Below are 24350 nucleotides of genomic sequence, written 5' to 3'. Positions count from 1 at the left end.
CTTCATAGAACTGCCTGTCTATGGAAAGTATTTATTTTTAAACTAAGTGGTGAAAATTAGTGCATTATACTAAATGTTTATCCAAAAGTCAATGGAGTTTTTATAAAGCCAGAAGGAAAAATTGTCTTTTTTGGCTACCTATCATTTTGTGAGATTTTCTACAGTGTGTTGAAGAGGCCAACAGCATATACATTAATTTTAAACAAAGGAAGATGTTCCTTAACTCTTTTAATCTTACCATTGAGAAATAGTTCATGATCAGCTGGCGGTTGTATGTCCAAAAACCTTAGCATATATACTTATGACTAATGTATTCTTATCAATTCTTATCAACTCCCATCCAGTATATTTGGTATAAAGTCTTTTTGATTAAGTGATTTATACCTAGGAAATTGAGGGGTTAGGGTTAGGATTTTATTATCCAGATTATTTTCTAGATTGCCACTAGCTTTTAAATTATTCTTCAAGTGGCCTGTGCTTATGTAGCAAGGCTTACAGATGACTTATCATTTGAAACTTCTCTACCAAGATTAAAGAAATACAGACTTCCAGGTGTTTTCAGTAGAATATCTCCAAAGGTGCAAGTCAGCTATAGAATGAGTGTGTGAGTGTGTGTGTTTTCTTGTTGTCTCTTCTTGCTGTAATCTTTAAAGAGAATGTTTTACTATTTTGATACTATTTAGCATTTAGGACTGAAATCCTATCCACATCAACTTCACTACCTAGGTGGGGATTCCTCCTCTGTGCTTTACTTCACCGTGAGTGAAGCTCAGCAATGCTCCAGAGTAAAGGCTTTTGGCAGGTGTCATAATCAGCACTGACTTCACGCTTGAGCCAAACAATTTCCCCCAGGTTCAGCTGCCACGTCTGTGTTCCCAGCAGCCTCAAGCTGCTGAAAGGAACCCCTGAGGCTGTGGATAGCCAGCGACAGTCCATACAGCTTGGAATGGCTGCAGCCAAAGCAGCCTTTCGCAGCTCCCAGGAAGGAGAAAAGGTACAAGGTAGATGCAAAGCCACCTTTCAGCCCATCTGCCATCCTGCCCAAGTCCCCTCCTCTGACAGACTACACCGTCTGCCTCTAAACACCTCTTTTGCTCAGGCTCTGTGCAATTGCTCTTCAGTCAGCATTTACTAGAGATATAACTCCAAATTAATTTTTTCACTTTGAAATAAGTCTGTACCTATTCCTCTGTCACCTTCTCAGAAATTCTGTCTTTAAGTAGTTTTTTCCCTAAAGAGACTTACATCGACTATATTTTCCCAGCACAGTGGATTTTTCCAGCAGATTATTATTAATGCATGTTGGGACTTGGGTTGCATTTTCCTTGTAGATCACTGCCCAGTAGTTTTGGTTTAATGTTCTAACATTGAAGCTATAGCAAAGATGTTAAAAAACTTTAGGCTACAGAGTGATAACGCAGCAAGTAATAGGTAATAGTACATTTTAAAAATTTCTATCATAGCTTGGATTTTAATTTTAATAGGCTGTAAAAAATATAATGTTAGCATCTTAGCAGAAAGGTAAATGAGGAGAACCTCAGGCCCACCTTTCTCCTACAGGAACATTACTGCCATTCTCTATGCAAGGCTGACCAGGTTTTTTGTGGCAAGAGATGTGACTTTCCCTAAGGTGAAATTTCATTCTGTTCATTTGCTATATTTGGATCAGGAACAGAGACCTACAATTCAGAATATCCCTAAATCCTGAACCTCAGCTCCAGCACATCGAGAAAACAAAGCATGGAACGTGTTTTATTTCTAACATTATTACTGCCAACACTAGAGCATACAATTCACATCTGGATTTATTTTAGACTTTCTCATAACAGCAGCTGCATTTCTTGTCTGCACTTGGATACATTTTTAAAAATGAAAATTGCCATAGCAACAGCTGCAACCATTTATTATAAAGCAATAGAGGTGGAACTAATATTTGTGAGAAAAGCTTTGTTATCAGGATAGTATTTCATTCAGACAATGCCCAAGTCATTTTTCCCTAGCTGTTCTGTTTTTGAAAAGAAAAATATAGAAAATATTTTCAATAACGAAATGTAGGTGGGATTGAACAGCTCAAGAGATTAAAAAGATTTTCTTCTTTAGATTACTGGCTCCTCTCAAATCCAGATTAGCAAGAGGCAAAAATTATCATCTGCTTGGTGGGCACATGAAAAAAATCAATAGGGGTATCAGGCTTTGAAAATCCCATTCCCATACCAGCTGAGTTGTCAAGTGAAGCACAGAAACAGCAACCGAGAACATGGGGTGTGTCTGGGGAAAAGGATGTGACCCATCCTTGAGCAGTGCTGATCTCTAATGCAAAGGAACACTTCACAGGCAGCTTGCAATGCTAATACAATATAGTTCAGAGCAAACTGTCCTTTCCTTCACATCACTTGCAGTGTTACCTGAGATAAGAGCACTGTTTTCCCCAGTAAAATGGGGCTAAAGAGGGACATTTGGCACCGACCTCAAGGTTGCTTCAAGTCAGGACTGAAGTAAGGTCATCTAAAGGATGGCGTGGGTATGTTAGAAATCACATGGCCCCTTTTGCTTGCATTTATTTACAACAGTTCTCAGAGCATTAATCTTTTTTTTAAAACAAATCACAAGAGTCTGGGTAAGAGACAGACAAACTGTACTCCAGATATTGAAATGCTACATGAAACGTAGTTTTTTCCTATTTAAACCCATTCTGACTATGATAAAATCTATTTTACACACACAGACTATACAGGGATGACATACCATGTTGTAGACACATACCGAGGATCACATTTTTCCCTATTTATTACACATTAGAGAGTCTTAGGCAGGAGAGCATGAGAACACTGAAACAGAAAAAACTTTAGACATATTTTTCAGACTCCTTTCAATCTCATTTTTATGGGACTCAGTGCACCTTATCTTCACCAATTACATTCAGCATGAGGTCCCCCACTGTCCTGCTCTGTACACAAATCTCAGGATCTTCCTAAGCAGCAGTCACACAAAAAAACCCAAAAAACCCCCAAAAAAATCCCCAACCCTTTCTGAATATGAAATAAGAACTTACTGTGTATGTTCTCCCATTGATGAGTGAAATAATCTGATATTGCCCCTCCATCCCTTTCTTCAGACTCATTCAATGGAATTTCAAGAAGGTCATAGTGCACTGTAGTGCTGTTTAGCCAGCGAAGTCTCAGGAACTTGATTGAAACCCTGGAGGAAGCTGAGGTGAGCAGGACTGTGCATTTGTGAAGGATGAGAACCAGCCATTATTACAAAGGGAAGGCTGCTGTTCATCCCTGGTGTTTCATGCTGCACACAGGTGTAGTGAGTTCTCCTGCAGTGTTGTAATGATGAGTCAAACCCCAAGTGAAGGGAGTACTATCTGGCATAAAATATACATCATTTTCTTTTATTTCAATCTTAAGCTCCTCCTGAGAAAATAACTATTCAATAAAGGTTTAATGCAAACTGTTTCAGCTTAATCTCTATTAGTTGCCCACAAGGGCAAAGGATTTTTTCATGGGTAACCAATCTTCTTAAAACCTCCCTGAAAGTTCTTGGGTCATATTCTGCTTTTTTGTAACACCAGTGTAAATCTAGAACAACTGCATTGAGTCAGTGGAGTTGCTTCAGATACTCATTCTTGTGAAGGTAATTTGAGGCAGTTTCTCATCTAGGGAGCTCAAGCAGAATGACAGTAAATCACAGTCATTTTGTGGGAATCTGCTGCAGCATCCTAATACCCCATGCAGGCAACCATCAGGCTACATCATTTTATCAATAGGGAGGTAGTGTTCAATTGATGTAGCTAAAAGTCATATTTGTTTGCAAGACTGCAGTCACTGCAAAAGACAAGGATAGATGAAAGGCTTCATCGTCTCATCCTGGAGTTAGCCCAAAAATTTCAGTACAAAAGCGGAGGGTTAATTAAAACTCCCCATTCTTCCAGTAGTTGCCTTCCCTACCTCTTATGGACATATCAGTCAGTGTCTTTTTAGTGCGCTCTGATCTACTCTTTGCACTCTGTGTGTGTAGAGTAAATTAAGTCCCACAGTAGCATGTTTTACCACTTTTGCACAAATAATCCTGAGGTGGGGATCGAATCAGACCTCCTAGAGCACATTAAACTTGCCTATGCTGACAGAACACTTGCAATTACACATTAATTCAATTTTTGTCTTTCAAGAGAGATATATAATTTTCATTGAAAATTCTTACTCCAGGGTCTCATCACCCTGTTAATGGTAAGAACTGTCACAGAAATGGAACGTTGTGTAAAGGTTTCTGATAAATATTTATCGGCTGTGTTATAAGTAACTTTGAAGGCTAGTGGCTCACAAGTCAAGAGATTGAAAGACAATACAAAGGTGAAGAACACTATCATGAAGGAGAATAAGGTAAAGCTGAGAGGAGGCAAAGATCAAGCTGTATATGAAGAAATACAAATCATTATATCGTGTTACAAGTTGAGATGGTCAGGTCTGGAACTGGGAGAGCTGGAATTGGGCAGCAGCTCTTGACCCAGATATCAGGGGTGGGGAGGCAAAGATTGCTCAGGCTCATGGACAAGCATTAGCAGTAGTGTTGGCACATACAGCACATCTAATTCCCTTGATGACACAGTTACCATGATGCAGCAGTATTGGTTTAAATAACACAGAAATCTATTTCTATTTTTTCCTCCAGATACTGACTGGAGAGTTTTTTCCTTTTTCATTGTTTCTTGTTAACTCAGGCGTTAGTGATTTGTACCTTTTGCAGTCATGTTTTCTATGTAGAAAAATAATCTGTATATTTACAGTACTGTTCTAATTTGTAAATTCCATTTTGCATAAGCATCACTGATTACAGAGAGATCTGCAAGGCAGAGAAGAAATCCAGCTCTTCATATTAACACAAAAATAATTGACATATATTTTTCTGTTCCTTGGTGGTTGATTCTTTGTTTCTGCTTTCTTAGCATTGTGTTCATCTTCATAGTTGATGAACTATTGAGAGATCCCTAACTTGGAGGACAGAATTCAAGCTGCTTTAGATAGGCCTTGTCTCTTCATGCAAGGTTTGAAAAGAATGGGAATTAAACAGTGAGCTGGATTACAGTTGTGATATCCAAATGAGAAAGGATAACATCTTCAGGCACAGAACTGTATAATTTATGTGCCTTGTGATATCATCAGCTCATAGGTAAGGACAGTCAGGTGCATAATACAGAATGCAGTACATGCAGGTGACCCACTATCACCCATCTGTTTTCTGCTGATGTGCTTCATTCCTCTCAAAGATACGGGACAGGAAAAGAGTTGTCACTGGAAAAAGACTGTGATATTTTCAAATATATATATGAAAATTAGACATTTAGAGGCAATAGCAGTCATTTGAGATTGACTACATCAAGCCACAGATATACGCAAACATATTTTACTATTAAAGCCTTAGTTTTCTTTTACATAGATTTTAAGCCCACCTTGCTGTTCATCAGGATTTCTTTCTGCCCAGGATAAAAAGAGGATAGCATTTGCCTAGAACAAGGGAATGAGAAGTTAAAATGCTTTTACAGATGACAGCACATACCATTTCTCAGATTCATGGGGGCAGAGAAGCTCCACACCAAATCAGACAACTTTAGACTTGAAATTGTTCAGCCTGCAGGTCCATTAGGTCATTACTCATTGTCAAAACTATCATCTCACATCTCCCTTCTACGTGTCTTTAGTGACTACAGGTCTGTGTGACTGAGTTCTGAGCAGGATCAGAGGAATGGGCTGTGTCCAGCATCTCTGTCAGGAGGGACTTGCAGAGGTTTTCCCTGGGCACTGGGGTATTTGGGTTCAACCTCTTCAAGCTGGGTGAGTTACCAGAGACTTTTAAGGCAGAGGTGATGGAATTTTCAGGGCAAGAACGGGATCACCATGATAGATGGTTTCCAAGGTTTCCTACGGAGGCAGAGCAGGCTTCCTAAGGGTAATGGGTGGGGAGACACAGGAGGAGGGAGAAATACAGTTTTTTCTGCAGTCTCTGACGTTTGGGGGTAGATAAGAACTAAGATCTGCCTTAGGGAAAGTCTGCCTGGAACAATGCAAACTATTTGTTGTTTTCTCTGACAAGGCGCTGCCACGTGTCAGCTCAGGCCTGAACACAGAAGAAAACCATTACCAGGGTAAAAAATATTTAGCAGCAGCAGCCAAAAATGACTCCTGATGAGCTAAACTGATTTCTAATTGCCCAAGTCAAGTGACATGCTTTGTGTCACCTAAAAAGGAGCCTGAGTGTATCAGCAGAATAAGCCTGTAATGTTTTATGTTATGTGAAAATCTAGCAGAGAGCCTGATTTTCTTTTCCTATTTTAATGCAGATGTTGCCTTTCCTCATAAATGAGAGACCTTGCATTTTCCACAGGGTCTGGGACAGCTTCACCTTTCCAGCATGGCTGGGGCTTTGATATCTGCCATCAGCTAGTCCCTTTGAACTGATCATAAATCTGTTTGGAGAAGGTTTCCATAAACACTAAAACCTCACATGCAACAACAGTAAGTGTTAGTGTGGTTTAAAGTCACCAAGATAAAATGTCCTATAATAGTTTAAAAAGTCTGGAAAAGATTACAAAGGAACAAAAGTAAGGTCAGAAAAGAGAAGCAAAAGCCACAACACAGAGAAAAAGGAACAGTGTGATCCCAGATAGAAAATAGTTCCTAAAATAACTGCTAGACCTCTATCTAAAATTAAAAGCAATAGTACTAGTAGCAGTGGGCTGAAACTAGGCTGTGATTGGAATAAAAACCATGATGTGCTGCATTGTCAAGGAGAATAAAGATTTAGATATTCAGAAAAATGGAGGTTCAAACACTGGCCACTCAGGCAGCAAATCAACCACCAGTACCCCTTGGGTTTTTTTCCTTTTGCAGCTCTTGTACATGTACAAATACAAAGTTTAACATGCATATTTCAATGAATTCCATGTTTAAGGAGCATTAAATATCTAAAACTATGCAAATATGGTCAGGCACAAATTCCAGGAAGACAGATTTCTCTATACAGAAGGATGTCCAGAAGATTCATCTGTGTTCTTTTTGTGCACCTTCTGTGCATTAGTACTACTTATTGCTCACTGTTTTAAACACCTCTGAAAAATACAGTGTTTGTTGTTGAAATTTTCACCTAGAGGATCTCCGTGTATTTGCCTTAAAACTACTGTTACAGATTGGCTGGTTTTGATAGCCCTGAAGCCTTCCTGCACTAGTGTGTCTCTGTTTTGCCTTAATTGTCTGCAAACCTTCTCTGCTTCATATGTGCTCTTGTTGGCTTGGCACACTCACATCCCATCCTTCCTCACTTGTTTTTATTTTTATAGTTCATCTTCCTGCTCTTACTGTGTGAGGAGCTCAAACCTGGAAAGCTTTACTAACCTAAAACCTACCAAGAGAAGATGTAGGTGTGTGGTGCCATCCATGGGCTTTCACTGCTGGCTCGTAGTTCAAACACTGACTTTCTGGATAAATTACACTTCTGTCTTTTCAGCTTGCTTCTAACACTTTTAGGAAAACTCTAGAATTAAAAAGTTGCGCAGGAACTGAAATTGTTCAGTTCAATTCATTTCTCTGAAAGATTCAAGTTTTCTAACACAGTGTAGTGACCTACCTTTTTCTGTATATTATAATGTCAAGAAAAATAACCTTTTTTTCCTTCTTAAAAATAACCTTGAACTCTGGAATCCTTTTTTTCTGGCCTGTTTTATTTTTCTTAATTAGCAGCTGATGAAATTGCAATGTAATTCTATAATTATTTGTCACCTGAGGGAGATCCACTTCATTCAATGAAGGTATTTTAAGGAACATTTGACCTTCCTGCATCTTCAGGTATTTTTAATTTTCCTCACATTGTTCCTCATTCTCTTCTGTGCAGTATTATGTGGTGCATGATAAAGTGGTAAATAGGAAGAAGGCCACTGGGTGAAGGGAAGCCCTTGGACTTTGCAAGTGGAAAGAAATCTTCCTGTCCAAAGATAATAAGCTGCTTGTTTGCATGTTGTTCAAATAGAAAGAGGAAGAAAGGAATAAAGCAGTCTGACTACTGGTTATTTCTAATAATTGATTCTACATAATTCTATTGGGAAATTTCTGATGTTTGCACACATTTTCCTTCTGATTCATGTGATATAGGTGTTGCAATCACTTTGGTTGTATAAAAAAATTAATCTTTTCCACTAGTTAAAGAATAATCCTCAAAAATAGCTGAAGATGTAAAAGGTATTCAATGAAAATGTAACTGGAAAGGTGACTGGATGCTTTCTATTGCAATAGCACTTCTGTCATGCAGACCTTTAGTGTCAGATCCCTTGAGCAGTCCAGAGATTGAAAGAGTGTTTGTCATGGTGAGCTTTCATCCTAAAGTGATCTTAGCAGATGAGGGGAGGGGAGAAGTGGAATGGTTAGTGTGGTACAACTGACTCAAACTGTTAATCCCCGTATCTGCTTCAAGCAAAATCTACCACCCTACCCTGCAATTTATTGTGTGAATAAATATTGCCTAGATTTCCTTCTTTAAAGCTGTGAAAGCACTTGAGCCTGTTCAGGGCTGTTTGGTCCAGGAAGCACCGAAGAACTGGAAATAAAAAAGGATCTGTTAAATAACTTCCTAATATAGAAAGTGCTGCCTAAACTTTATAAAATCCATCCAGGAAGCTAAGCATTATTCCTAATTCCAACCTAAAGGAGAGGCAGAGTTTACCAAACTTACATATAGACCGATAGTAGAGAGTGGGGCAGGTGTTTGTGAGATAAGAATATTGGGTATTCAGTGAGGATCCAACAAAATTCTTTTATTTCTATCTCTCCATTCTATCTCATTGTGGGTGACAGATAAAGCATGTCTCTGCCATTAATTCTGTTAACTTGTCAGTCTCTGAAAGCAATTTTCTACTGCATTTATTTTGAGGATTCTCTTAATCCACCTCTGATACAAATTTACAGAAATAAACCCTATTTTTCTTAAACTAGTTCAGCAATTAGACAGCCTCTAAAAACTAAACACAGTTTGAAATTTAGTATCAAACTCTCCCACTCTGCTTATTAATGAACTGCAATCAACCCCTTTTGTACCAGGCACACAGAGCAGTAGCAGAAATGGCAAATCGTGCCAGCATGCCTCTTGAATTGCTCTCTGAGGAAAAGGAAGAAGAGTAGAGGCACTATAATTTTAATTATGGCTCTCTCCAGTGTTAAACTTTGCAATTTTGTTTTTAGGTCAAATAATTGGTTTGGCAGGAAGTACTGGAATAAATAAACAGGATAAAATCTTGTTCTGTTAAATAACAGCATATATAGAAAAACTGCCAGGTAAATTACTGTGTGTTTTGATGGTTGAAAGGGTTAAAAGTTAGTGTTAAAGAAGAAACATATTCAGAAAAAAATAGGTCTAGAATAATGCAGAATGAAAATGTGAAGTAAATACTCTTTGAGCTGCAGGGAAACATGAGTTCTAGAAAGATTTAAACCAGGAACCACAGTCAGCATGCTGTGTATGCTGTGTTGTAGTGCTTTTAAAAAATCATGGGGTTTCAGGGGCATACTGAGTAGGAAAATTTCCCAGTGAGAATGAGTCACTTCATATTTGTTCCTGAAACAGCTACCTTAACAATAGGATGCTTTCTTCTAGTTTTCTTTGCACCTGAAAGCTGCTGGTAAATTGTAAGGCAAGCTGGAGCCCTAACTGGTCTTAATAAAGTCAACTTTTCTGGCTTTAATGTTAACATACTTAATAAAAATTCATTTAATTAGTATAGCTTACATTTGACTATTAAACTTTCACTCCATGTCAAGATTGTTTTTGTTTCACTTCTCATTTCTGAGCATCCCTACCATGAGCAGAGCCCATGTAACAGACCCATTTTCCTTGATTTTGGGCTGACCTCTCTGAATTCTCCACCCAATGCTGTCAGCAGTGCCAGTGGAACAAAAGATCATTTCCTGATTTATAATTCATTAAGCTGAACAGAACAGCAGCTGAAGTCTCTGTGTATTTGTTTGGGGTAAACATCAGAGAACAAAGTGGCTGCTTTGCTGTCAAGACACACCTAAAAGTTTTAAATCTAACAGTTCTGGTTACATTACCAAGTAGTTTCAACTTTATACAACCAGCTAGAGCAAAGCCCTCCCTAAGAACACACAATAGACATACTACATTAGACTATAAACATACAGTATCACAGCTGATAGGATTCTGTCAGTTTAGGGAATATGTCTATGGCTTAATATAGTTCTTTATTTCATGTGGGGTCTAAACCAATAAATTTTGAGTAGGCCAGAGATGAAAAACATTTCAGGAATAATCTGAAGGCAAGAGAAGCCAAGAATTATACCTGAACCCTGGTCTAAGAGAGCCACAGTTGAAAAAGAACTGAAAATTTAGATAGCAACATGTTGCTGAGTAGCATTTCCTCTGCCAACAATATTTGTGTCCTTATATCAACAGCACTTTCCACTACAAATTATCTCACTAGTTCTGTAGTGGTGCCAATCAGCATAATTGGAGATGGCAGATTTTAGTGCTTAGTTACTCCTGTTGTCGTAGATGAGTATTTGCCCCTCATAATTATTGGACCTTCACCACATGCCATGAGAAACCCTGTGCCATTTTTGGCAGACTGAAAGCATGAGAACTGTTTTCACAGGTCTTCATGTTATTTGCATGCAACTATTTAGAAATCCTTCAACTCTAAGCCTTATCTCCAAGTGAAAGACAGCAGACTGCAAGGATCACATTCTTAATATGCAAAAGCTCAAAATACAACTTTTAAAACATTCTAAATTTTTAATGCTTAAAATACTGATTATTTTCCAGCAACCCAAGCTGCATTCTGGAATCCAATGCCAAGCTCAGTACATTTTCTTTGACAACCAACATAAAAGACCTGGAGTACTCAAAGCAACAGAACACAAAAATCAAAAATGTTGCTTAATTAGTTTGGGAGGCTTAGAGCTATTTTTCATCTGTTAAATATAACATTTCAACAAGAAAAAAAAAGACAGACACACACACACACACATGGAGTTACTGTTGTTCTGGCCAATAACTGACTGGTGGCAAATAACACTGAGACACTCAAAACTTATTTAGTGCACAGCATCTTTGCTTTGGTGGCATCACTTCCCATTCCAAAATAGTCAAAATTGCTGCACTCAGGGCTGGGATACATGAGATGACCTTTGGAAACTGCAGCAGTTTCTTTCTGTGGAACAACATTCATTCTGTCCACAAGGTTTCCTATTGCTGAGCTCTTGATTTGGCTTCAGCTCTAGTGATGAAGGGACACCAAAAATGGAACTAGTTGGTGGTTTATGACAAAATTGCTGCTGCACTTTTGGTATCTGCTGTGATTTGTGTCCCCCATTTGAGCCTCAGCCACAAAGCTGCACTTTTTATCAAGAACATTTGGGAATATGCAACTGCTCTGAAGACACATGGCTAATAAATAATTCAAAGTTATCTATCTTCCCTGCAGTTTTCTTATACACCTACCACCTTTTAATGTTTAGTTGGCCTGCAAACAATATTGTTTATGGCACTTCTAGTACACAAATGTTACTGACTGGCAGGAGACTATCGATTTCCAGTGTGATCCCTTGAAAATAAATTGGTTCTCCCAGTCTCTATCTGCTTTGCTCTCATCTACTATTGGCCCAGAGAAGCCTCATTTTGCATTTTGAGTCCATGAAAATGTTCATTTTCAATTAGTGATTCCAAAATTGTAACAATGTAATTGAGTTTGTTATTCTTTTTTCTTTCCCTCTTCCCAACCCCTTTGTTTTGTTTTCAGCTCTATATCCATTTACAGTCCTAAGGAGAATCCCAATGCTTTTGATGCTGCTGCTTTCTTCCAGTCAGTGGGAAATTTCCTGGCAATCTTTGCTGGATCATTTGTCATGGGATCCTCTTATGCCATTGTCACAGCTTTAATATCCTTTATGGTTTGTTTTGGGGTAAAAAATGTGATATCTAAGACTGACCATATTTGGTTTGAGCCTGACTTTTTTTACTCCAGATTCAAGTCTTTGCAAACGAACAGACAAATCATAAATTGACAGAAAATGTTTGTCAGAATCCACAAAGAACTTTATACTCAAATTTCTTTTTAACATTAGGCAAGACGCTGGTCTTTATCTTGCTACTTGTAAATAATTGTACTTAAGGAAAGTGTTTTGAAGTATTTTGAGGTTTAAACATGAGTTTATTAAATACAGTAACTGATTTTTGAACTACAGGCTAGCAGCAATTATACAAAAACACAAGGGAAACGCTACATTGAGTCGGTGTTACTGACTGACAACTCCAACAGTTTATCTAAGATAGAAATTAAAGGTCTATCTGTTGCCCTGCGATTTTTCTTGGGTTTTGCAGTTCTTCATGTAAAATGGTGTTGTAGAAAGATCAGTGATTTTCACCTTTTGGAAACTGATGCAAGGGTAAACAAATGCCAGTTTGTTTATAAAACTGGACAAAATTACTTCCTTTACCTGGGAAAAAGAATATCAAATTCAACCAACTAGGTATTAATTCAAACCCCACAAAAGTACTTAAAATACCTTACTTCAAAACCTGTTCTGGATTTTCCTCTTTGAGATAAATTAGAAGCTGTGCAGTTTTTCCTTAAATCAACTTGCATAAATGAATATGGTGCGGAAGCTTTCTGTCTTTCATCCTTTATCAGGTTGGGAGCAATTTTAGCTTAAAAAACAGTTGGGTTTTTATTTTTCCTTAGTAATCTTTTAGCACTTGACAAAATTTACAAAGCTGTGTGAGTTTCCTATTTTGGAGACTGGTCTGTTTTTCCTCCTATCCTGGAGTGCCTTCTTATCAGCAGAAGCTGCTGGGCTTACAGGTAAGTGTTGAATTTTACTGAATAAAAGCAGTTTTATAATATTCCTCTAATGTGGATAAAGTGCATGTTTATTTTAAGCATGATATCATATAAAAATCTTCTAAAAGCCCATTGCTATACTGAATATTGTTTCATCTTTAAGAAGATCAAGAGACATTGAATAGTTCTTCCAGACAAAGAAATATCAGATCAGGCTCAAGTTCTCAGTCTTTCTTCCCTAGATTATCCCATCCCTATTAGCCCCACTGCAAATCCCAACATTTTCTGCCAAGCTATAGGTCCAAAGGTGGCAGTAAGTACAAGGCAGCAAACGTGCAGGCCCTGTGACTATCAGTCAGTGTGTTCCTCTGCATACAGGGCATGTCCTGGTCCCTTCCCATTTTTCTCAATTATCAGTGACTAATGAGAGGACAAGGCCATCCTCAACATTGCCAGTGGCTACCTCCTCTGTACCTGGGGAAAAAAGAATCTCCTTGCTCAGCTCCATGAACACCTTTAGCAACAGGAAAGGCACAGCCATGTCCCAGTGACGGGTAGAAAGATGTCTGATCTGACTGGGTTTTTATTAATGCTGGGAAAGAAATTGTACAATGCCAGTTAATGACATACCCAGAGCCTTTATTAAAGAGTATACAGAAGTTTAGGCAAAAATTACAAATAGATAGAGTTCACCTACACAGCAACCTATTGTGTAATGTAATTGAAAAGAGCAAAGTTTGTATGACACTGATTGTTTTCATGATCTTGAGACTGTTGCCCCTGAAATCTAGTGCTCTAGTCAGGAGAAGAAAATTGCTTAATGGAGCGATGGTGCAGCCCACGCTAGTTTGTTTGCAAAAATTGTTCAAAGCCTTTTGAAGCCAACAGTTGCATTTTTACTGAGTTCTCTGGAGTCTGCATGTTATTTTTTTAATATCAGCCACACAATTGAACTTTCTGAATGGGTATCAACATCTGCATCTTCTGGCATCTTTGTCTTATTAATAAAACAATTTCGTATCCTGCTTACTGCCAAAATCTTCAGACCAATGAATAAAAAAAGGGGTACATGAACTGAACAAAAAAAAAAATGGTATTCCATCACATCAGGAAATTCAGATATCAGGTGGGATAAAAGTCCATTTTGTGTCTGCACAGCTCTGTACTGGTTTGGGCAGGGGTAGAGTTCATGTTCCTCACAGTAGCCAATATGGTGCTGGAAACAGCATTGGGAATTCAGGGATGTGTCAGGTGCCACTGGGCAGGGCTGACCCAGCACCAGGGGCTTTCTTGCTCCTCACCCTCACCCTCACCCTCACCCTCACCCTCACCCTCACCCTCACCCTCACCCTCACCCTCACCCTCACCCTCACCCTCACCCTCACCCTACCGGTGAGGGGAATGAGGGGGCATAACAAGTTGTGAGGGGACACAGCCAGGACAGGTGATCCCAATTGACCCATTTCACAGGGGTCACACCCAGCAATAAGAACTGGAGGAAGAAGATTTCTCACCCTCACTCTTCTGATTCTCTCACCGTGGGGAGGGAGGGAGTGAGCGGCTCTGGGAGGCTTAGCTGCTATCTTGGGTTAAACCTCAGCAAGCTCTTAAAAATGTGACATGAATGCTACATAAAAATGGAAGCAAAGGATGGTTGTTAAATCTCTTGCCTCCTACTGGAGGTACTGATTTCATAATCTAAGGACTTCCAAGTAAAGATGTTTTAAAATGCATTCCCAGCTGAGAACAAGGATGCTGTGTTTCAGCAACTGCACAATTGATTATACACAAAAAATAGATTTCTAAAGGAAACACTAATATCTTCCAGAGCCTCAGGTGCTGCACCAAAGGCAGTTTCCATTTCTCAGGCATAGGGACAGACTGTATATCCAGACAAAAATAACTGGCATATGTCTCTTTTGCATAAGGCAAATATGATGATGGACAGCATCATCTCTCTTGGTAGTTACCCTGAAGAGTGTTTCATGACTCTTTTGTAATGTATAAAACATCTGAAATAAAAGACTTAATTATTGAACAGCACAGATGGTTTTTATGGTAGCCATGGTAAAGAAATTTAAATGGACATGGGTAGAGACAGAGAGTGGAACCAAAGTTCCACTTTAAGGGAGAAAATAGAAAATTGTTGGAAAATTACCTAGTTCTTATCAATTAAGGAACTCATGGAGGAAAGACAATTACTTTGTCAACACATATATTCCAAGGAAAATGTATCAAGCCCTTTTAGGTCTGTCACTAGCGCTTGTTTTCATGGGGGTGTTCTGAGCTTCAGGTGGAAATTGTTTAATGACACTGCTGTGAGGAGGCAAAGTTTAATACTGAAAATTTTATCAGTTGAATCTTTGTCATTTAGTTTCTGTGAAAGCCTTTTGTCAGAAGCTTTGAGAATGAAAAAAAATTAATGAAGCTTTTGGCTTCAGAAGTTCAAAGCTGTGTTTAATAAATGCATTTATTTTATTAATACAGTGCTAACATTACCCTTTGGTTGTCTAGTTTAAGCAGTTTTGATGTTGCTTTTGTCTTTTCCCTATTTCCTCTGAAATAGCTCCAACTCTCCTCCTTTTAAAATATTACTTTAAACTTGAAGTTCAGCAGCAAAATTACTCTGTTGGTTAAGAAATTTTCAGCTGACTTCATTCTGCAGGAGGTCTGTACCTCAGAGGTGGCTCTGTTTTCTCAGACCCATGCTAAGGAAATCTCTGCAAAATGCAGTCCCAGCACACGTGGGTTATGGACAAAGCACCTGTTGCAGAAGGCCCAGGGAGCTCAGGGAAAAGCCAGTCATCCCTCACAACACACTCAGCTCTGAATCCGTACTCATCATTTCCAATCTTTTCGAGCTTATTTGCTTTGCCCTTTATCTTTCTTAATGCATATCACATCTGGTTTTGCAGTCAAGTGTGTCTGTCCTCAAAAGCAATTGTTAGAATTAAGAGAACATCGTACCAGCAGTGACATTCCTCGTTTGCAGTCTCTGACTTCAGTAGACTTGCTTCAAGAATTAACTGGTTCCATTATACAAGTATGCCTATATTCATCTTCATTTTTCTTGGATATCATGTTTTTTCTGTTCATTCCTTCTAAATAAACTTCAAAGGATTTTCACTAGACATCAGTATTTCCCTGTAGCTATAAAGTAATGTAATTGCAAAATAATTTTATTCTTATAATGCTTTCCACACCAGTTCTTCAATCACTCTGAGCCTTTTGAAGTCTATTATTGAAGTATTTCATAATTTAGAAATTATAAGCTATACTGTTTTTGTATGGGTAGAGTAAGTGGTGGAGCTCACTTCTTTAGCTAGCAGATTTTTAAAATAAAATGGAAATGGAAAGTAGCACAGGTCAATATTTTAGAAAATATTTTATTCCTTTTTCTCAAGATATCCCATGATATATAACACACAGTATACAGGCCTGACCCTGGTTGAAAAATTGATGTGATTGAACCAGCAAATCAAAATAAAAATCTGGGATGACTACACAATTATTGTTATACTGATAACTGGATATTATAAATTAATGTTATGGTTATTAATCTTATAGCTATATCATCAAGCTGTGACATATGCATGATAAATTGATTCTTATACAGTAGAATCTAATTTGTGCATTTTCTCATTTGCCCTGAAGTACATCATTCCTGACTGCTGAGAAAAGCTGCAATAACAGAATACTAGTGTAAGGTCAGTTTTAATAGAGTTGTTTGTATTTTCAAACTTCATTACAGAACATTTACTACTATGCTATTAAAAAATAAATAAATAATTTAAATTGAACACTTGTCTAGATAGATGAGGAATGTATATCTTGTATTTATTATTTCCTTGTTCTCCTGTTTATAATTAACAAAATCTGCTGAATTTTAAATGATCACTCAATCATTAATCTGTGAAAGATTCCATGATGTACATGGGCATTCAATGTTCACCTCATTTAGACTCTCTGTCTACAGCTGTTTGAAGTGAGTAGATATTCAGATAAAAAGAGATTAACATACCTGTGGACATACACTCAAGTATATCGCCTGTATGTATTCAGAGAACATGTACTTCAAAGTCACACAGAATTTATCAGTGCAAAGGCATCAAAACTGCAGCCAACCACCTCTACTTTTTTACATAGTAAAGACCTGTGCTGTGAAGGCAAGAAAGAAATAGGTCTTGAAGAAAAAAATGTTGAAGAATGTCCTTTGTTCCCTTACTGGTTTTCAGAGCTGTTTGTTTTCTGAACATTATAAAGGAACAAATTTGTGATAATAAATTACTCCTGCTTCCTCACCTGGAGCAGTTCTTGTCTGAACATTTTGTGATGTCTGACACCTGCCTTCTTATTCAGAGGCTCAGAGGAGAGCAGTCTACCTGGTAGGAAAGCGTTTCCTCCAAAAATACCTAAGGAGCTTGTTATGAATGATGGACCCAGGATGAGTCCAAAGATCTGGTTTCTCACTGGGGCAGTTCTGTGGTGCCTTTGTGTTTAGGACATAGCAAGAATAAATATCACCAAACTTCCATTTCCTTTAGTGCTGCTGACCAAGTGCATTTATTCTCCTGCTGTTTGCTGCTCCTGTCTTTGCTGTAATTTCTCTTGGATCCATCTACCTCATTGTTTTTTTAAATATTGTGACCAGTTCTTCTTGTGACACTCCCAGAAGGGATCTACCAAAGCATTTCTGTCTGCAGTTCTGAGCACTGTGAGCCCAAGTCAGTTTGGTACCTAATGGGCTTTAGTTCACTGAGCTGACGTTATTCCATAGAAGTTATTCTGGGCTTTAAATTCTAAACTTTGTAGCTTTCTTTCCTTTGTTCATAAGTAATGTGCCACATTGTGTCATAGAGAGAAGTAGGTAGACTTCTCCCAGTAAGGAGGGAGAAGGGATTGCTTGGCTTCTACATCGAAAGGAAAGAGACCTCAACTCTCCTAAGCTGAAGTTCTGCCACTCCCAGGAGCACAGAATGAAAGCTGAGTCTACTTAGGAAAGCGGGTTCTTCCAAGGTAAGAAGATGGCATTTGCACTGCTGTGCAGACACAGATGACAGCTGAGCTAGTCTGCTACACATCCATTCCTGGAGCCAGTTCTGGAGTCTGCCTAATTTAGGGCCTGCTGTAGGTACAGCCTTTTAAGACAGCAAGGGAAAAAGAGAAAGGTGCATGTTTTTAGAGAAAAGTACATATTCTAGCATGGCGTTGAGACCAATGACCAGTTGCATAAGTCAGGATAGTGGAGTCTTACTGCTATTGCACAGATTCAGGATAAACAGGGTAAGCATTCTTAGCATGTCTAGAATAAAAGCTGTTATGTGTCACCATGGGGGTTCCAATCTAAATTCAGCAATTCATTTCAGGTTACAAAAGTACAACACTGAAGCTCAGGTCTCACTTGAAGCAGTCAGGTGCAATACCAATGAGCAGAGCTCAGATAAGGGCCTAAAAAATCCCCTCAGCGCCGTCTTTTGTTACTTTCTGTCACTTCAACATAAAATAAACCTCAGACAACTCCAGAGATAAAAGCTCCATGAACAAAGCATGAGCTTTGGTTCTGCATTTGTGCAGGTCTGGTGAAAGAAGCCTTAAATCTTTTCTTTAGTATCAAGAAAATGATTAGTCACACTTCATACCCTCAGTGAAAACAACCTGAATAGGGATATTGTTGCCACTGAGTGTATGGCCCTAGTCCTGCAGAAATTCGAGGCAGGCGGCATCGTCTCATTTCCTGCCACTCACACATTCACTCTGCAGCCCCGTAGGTGCTGGGGAGGTTCTGACATAAATATGACTACAAAGTAAATGTTATCTGATTTAAATAATTTCTCCTCTACCCAGTCCTCATTGTTCTCTTTTCCACGCATTTCGCCACCCTTGATGAGGACCAGGTTGTGCTGTTCGCTTTACCCAGGGGGTTGCAGTGTGTTGTGCATCTTTACAGAGGGAGCTGCACTTTTTATCCATTCCCTTGCAAGAAGGCACAGGTCTGGCGTTTTTCTGTTTCTTTTTCAGCACCAAAAGACCTGATATCTGGAGACATCATGTCAGTTTTATTCTCTCAAATTAGCAAATTCTCACATTTTGATTGTGGCCACTCACTTCCAGATTTACATTCAAAGCACATTGCACAGGCTGCTTTTCTCTAATGTTTCTTTTTGCATGTGAAGTTATTTTAAAAAATTGTCTTTTAGTGACAATATACAAGGTATTTTTAGATTAACTCCTGAAAATTAATTCTCACACTATCATGTAACGTTCACGCTATCAGCAAAGTACTATTAAATATACAAGTTACTCCTCTATCCTGTATTATCTTTTGATATTACCAGCTTTTCTCCTAACAATCAACTACAAGTATTTGTAAATACTAAAGTAAGAATAAGTTCTGTAACAGCCAGCAAGCTGTCTGTTTCTCTGTTATATGAAAAGGAGGGAAAATCAAATAAAATTGTAAGATGAGCTGCAGCTGAAAGTTTACTAGTGATTATAAGCATTGTACTGTGAAGTGTCTCATCTTTTATATTAAGATAAAAATTCCAGTAATTGTTAATAAACACAAGGAGCTGTATTGCACATAACAACTGATTGCCCATTTCAACTCAAAACATTACCTGTTTACTTTAAATTAGCATTTTGTTCTGCGGTTGCAGTGCTAAGTGTCTCAGTAATGGCTTTTTCTGTCCCTTAAAAATGAAACAAGTGAGCCAAGTCTCCAACAGTCTGAAATGTAACAGACTGGGCACTAAGGACTGGTAAAAGGACTGTCCTCCTTTATCTGCCTCCCTACATCTAAACAGATACTTTCTGTTTACAGTTCCAGTATTGCCATATTTGCTCTTACCTGTTTCTCTGTGAAAGAAAGGCTGCAAAAACATAACAATGTCATTTACGTGCCATACTCTGTTCATACAGTATTTTGCTACTCAGCTAACTTCAACATCTAGCTTTAACAGTCTTAGAGAGTAATGCAGATTGCTTTTTCCTTTAAACTAAAGAGTTCTGTGTTTTCCTTGTGAGGTACTTCTCTTTCCTTTGTAGTTGCATTAATGTGTAATTGGTCCTTACTCTTAAGCAATCATTTTTATGGAAATGAATTACAAACAATTTTCTCCAAGCATTTTAATGAACTATTCATTGCAAGATGCATGGCTGGTACATATTAAGCTTTCAATTGTAAACAACTGGAATATTCCTCTGCATTCCCCCAGTCTTCCCTGGAAACAGGGTATCTGGTTTCTACACTTGCATAATTGCATGGTTCAGTTAATTTCCTCTTATTGTAAAATCAGATTTAGGCCGTTTATTCCTCATGTCGCTCAGTTCTCTCACACTCATAATTAACAGTTTCTGAGCAGTCAAGAACAGTTTATAATCATGGCTGAATTTAACATTCAATTTTTAAAATTCAAGACGACATCATGATGATTAATAGAGAAGAAAGTGAATCAGAAACTCTTATCTCCATTTCTGTTGCTGAGCCTGGAGCTAGTGAAACTTAGCAACATTACTGATTGGCTGTATTTTTAGCTGAAATGTCATTGTTTGAGCATCCCATTGCATATTATTAATGCCTTGAGAATTTTTAAATTCACCAGATCAGTTCTGCACAATCAAATACAGTTACTGAGAAAAAAAAGAATTTAGACACATTTATGAGAGCAATTAGACCTCTCAAAAATATGAACTCCCTGGAATGTATTTAGGCAGTGACAGTCTTACCACTCTCCACATTATTTACTGGAGAAAAGTCTTAGTGTAGCTTGAAAAAAATAAATATCAAAACATCCTTTAGAAAAGAAATATTAAGAAACAAAGACACTACATAAAGCTTAGCGGAATGACTCTTGGCTACGGAGAGTTCTGTAGAAGCAGTACAGGCAGTGAGGAGAGGGGCTGGTAGGCACAAGAACTGAAGCACCGTGGGGCGGATGGTGGAAAACGGCCTGTATGTGAGCCCAGGGGTGCCAGGCACGCAGTGACCCCCCTGCAGGCTGTGCTGTGCCAAGCCAGCTGCTGCTCTGTGGGGTGCAGCTCCAAGCCCTGAGCTGTTGTGTAAATAATTAGCTATGTAGGCATGCCCTGAGTTTAAGAAAAGCCCAGAGCTTTCCTGTATGCACATTTGGTTACTGGTGAAAACTTTACTGTTGGTTTTCCATTTTCCCCCTGTGTGGGTTCCTTCTGCACTATCCGTGTCCAGAGCTGACAGGAAATTGTAATTGTTAACTCAGCTACTTTAACTATAATACTGCATCACAGTGATGTTACTGAATTATTCTAGTGAATTAGGACCAGGGCCAGGGAAGAAGTATTAAAAAATATAACTATAAAACAATTTTATTTGTCATTATTATTCCTGGAAAACTTGCTACCCTGCTCCTCGAGACAGACCTTCCACCAGCTGGGAACAGAACTGCTGCCCTGTGTCATCGGCCTGGTTGTTCTGGGCAGCGCAGTTTGCACCTGCCAGAGCATTGCCTTTCAGCCCTGTGTTGTTATCCACCTTGCACATGGTCACACACTGCTTATGATGAGGCTGCAATCAGGCACAGACTGAAATGGCTTTCCCCTGTTGCAGTTACTCAGTACTAAGTGGTCTCAAACCATTTAAGTGGCTTTCTTATTCAGTCTCTGACAAATTTTTTCAAATAATCTAAAGTACTACATATTACATATATGTTAGCCCTACATTTACAATTACTTCAGATCATACCATCTATTTGAAACAAATTTCCTACAGCCTTGGGCAAAATACACAACAGTGGAAGTGCTATGAATGCATGATAGTCCAGGTAGAAGATTCAAGACCTTCAGGATTTTTAGCAAAGAAAAAAAATCTAGTTTGAAAGGTACTCTTACAAAATATATCTCAAATTTCTGTTGTTATAAAAAGCTGCTAACAAACTACTTTTCCTTTTCTATGCAACCTTTTGCAAACCTAAGTAAGAAAACAGAAGCAGCTAACTCTAGTTTTTCTCTGAATTTCAGGTATTGTTGCAGTCCTTTTCTGTGGAGTCACACAGGCCCATTATACCTACAACAATCTGTCACCAGATTCTAAAATGAGAACTAAACAGGTAGGGCATGGAAACAACTGGCTTGATGTCTTCAGCTAGTGTAAGGAATAATAGTTACTGGAATGGAGCTGGAGAGCATTTCATTAACGCAAAGCAAGAGGCTTTTGTCTTCATTGGAGAAAGACTGGAGAAACAGTAACAAATGTAATAATATAAGAATGTGTCCTTGCCAAGAGACCTGAAATGTCATGCAGGTAACAGTTTACACCACCTTCCATACAAATAGTGCTCCAAAGTTAAGGAAATCCAGGAGCTCTGGTAAGCAAGACAGAAGTGGTCTAAGAGATTGAATCCATGTAGATTTTTGCAAAAGGATTGTATAAACTACAGTCTGGTCCACCGATTTGAGCAATGACATAATTTAAGTTCTTCTTATGAAAAAGTGCCATAAATATAAAGGGTTTTTTCCATTACTATTTAGATCATAGAGACAAGAGAAATTTGGTCACCTAGGTTTCGTTTGAACAAGTAACTAGTGTGGTTGTAATTATTTTTTAAAACTTAGGGATGTTCTCAGATCTCTGGCATTGTTCAAAACACTTTTCAGCACAAGGAGTAATTTTAGACTGCCCTGCCACTACCTAGGATCCTGTAAGAAGTCATTTAAATGCAGTTTTCTTCCCCTTTAATGTTGACTCATAAGTCCCGAGAACCCCAGGTTGTAGAAAATCCATCTCCTAGAACAAAATGGAAACACACATCCAATACTATAATTTTCATGATACAATTTGGTACCTTTTTCAGCAGCTCCTCTCTTTTAAGCACAGGAATTTTTATGTAGAAAATTTCCCTGCTTCTTGCACATCTCAATTTAATCAAAAATCCAATTTTCTATCAAAAACAGCTTGATAGAAAGAAATAGTGACCACAGTACCAGTTCAACTGTCAGAGTTTCACAGATTTGAAACCACAAAAATGTTTCTGGTCAGTACTTCCATAATAAACTGTTAGCTATTGAACAGGGTGAGTCTTCTCAATTGCATTTCTTCATACCAGCAGAGACTGATGCTTTCAAAAAGTTTTCCAGCGGAGAACCAACCTTGCTGTGATAACTGTATCGTAAGGGAACGGCATTTATATATTCTGCAGAATTGTTTCTGTTTTGCAGAAATACTGAATTACATTTGCCATTACTACCCTTGCATATGATGTACAGTTTGAATACAAGGCTCTTTCAGGGATTCATCTGCATGATTTAGTGATGCATAGCCCCAAACACAGAAAAAGAAAGGCCGTGATGTTTTTAATTACATATGAAGCTTTCCAACTACAGAATTAACGAACATTTGTTTAAATGCATATTGGTTTTGTTCATGTTTACTCTGTTATTCTCTCCTATTCAACAAGTGCAGAACAAAATAGTGAAAATAAACTGGATTTACCCTTGAACACACAGAAAAGGGATTATGTGCTTCTCTATGGAGTTATGAGTTTTATGCACCCTTTTCTATTCTATTTTTCTCTTCCCCAATAAGCTCTAAATCCTCAGCCTCCTTTATGATATGGTTCAAAAATTGTTGTTAAATTCCTTTGAATTCTTCTAATTTATTTTCTAATCCAAATATTACCCTTTCATATGCAGCTGTTGCAATGAGACCTGCACTGCCTTTTTCTATCTCTTCTCCCAAGAATTCTCTTCAAGCAAATTTAATAAGCCACACACTTGGCATTCTCATAATCATATATGACTTCAATGCATTTTAAATGAATATTGTTGCTCAGACTTTGGCTTTGCTCCCAATCTGAGTCATTTTTATTACTCATTACTGGCCAAAATCAAGGGCTTTTCAGTTCATTTATAGAATTATTCCAAAGCAGTCTCTCTCTTTTGTTACAATATGACACAACTTTCAATAAGGAGTGTTGAACTGTAATGTAGACTACAAAACAGTGAGTTAAGGCTCGAGTCAAAGCTAACAAAAAACATGGAAATTATATTTAAAACTGTAAATCAGTTTGTGAAATTGTGCTAGCTGTTTTTGAAGAAATGCTTTTCTTTACTGCTTTGCATGATTTTCTGTACATTTTTTTACTGCATTTTAAAATTTCATAGCTTGATGGTAAAATCCAGTGTACAATGATAGGGAAGGTATTTCTGATTGTGATGCCACATTCTGCATTTCTCATAATACCTCAATTGTTCTAAAAAAATAAGAAAAAAACAGGTATGTTTTTCTTCAGTTATTGATATAAAATGAAAACTTATCTACAGTTCTAAATGATAATTTAAGAACTTCAATTTAAAATGCTTTTTAAAGATGCCACGCCACTGTTAGTTCCCATGTATCCTTTATTATCCTGTCAATCACTGTTTAACATTCCATGAAAGAGAAGCACTAGATTTCAAGTATCCTAAAATTACAGAAACTGGAATTATAAAGTAACACTAAATCTTGTTTTTTTTTAAAAAAGGATTATTTTAACGCTGT

At 38.0% G+C, this 24350-nt stretch overlaps 1 protein-coding gene across 1 annotated transcript in view; it reads left to right on the top strand.

Moving 5' to 3' along the window:
* The window catches only part of SLC9A9 (solute carrier family 9 member A9), a 164962-nt gene that overhangs the window by 50163 nt on the left and 90449 nt on the right, over nucleotides 1–24350 (top strand). The window contains 3 exon segments of the mRNA XM_071566866.1: nucleotides 11801–11939; nucleotides 12757–12862; nucleotides 21833–21921. Coding sequence (XP_071422967.1) covers nucleotides 11801–11939; nucleotides 12757–12862; nucleotides 21833–21921 — 334 coding nt within the window.

The sequence above is a fragment of the Pithys albifrons genome, chromosome 11 (assembly GCF_047495875.1).
Source record: "Pithys albifrons albifrons isolate INPA30051 chromosome 11, PitAlb_v1, whole genome shotgun sequence".
In the NCBI taxonomy this organism is placed as follows: domain Eukaryota; kingdom Metazoa; phylum Chordata; class Aves; order Passeriformes; family Thamnophilidae; genus Pithys; species Pithys albifrons.
Note: the sequence above shows the minus strand (reverse complement) of the source record. Positions and strands in the feature narration are given on the sequence as shown.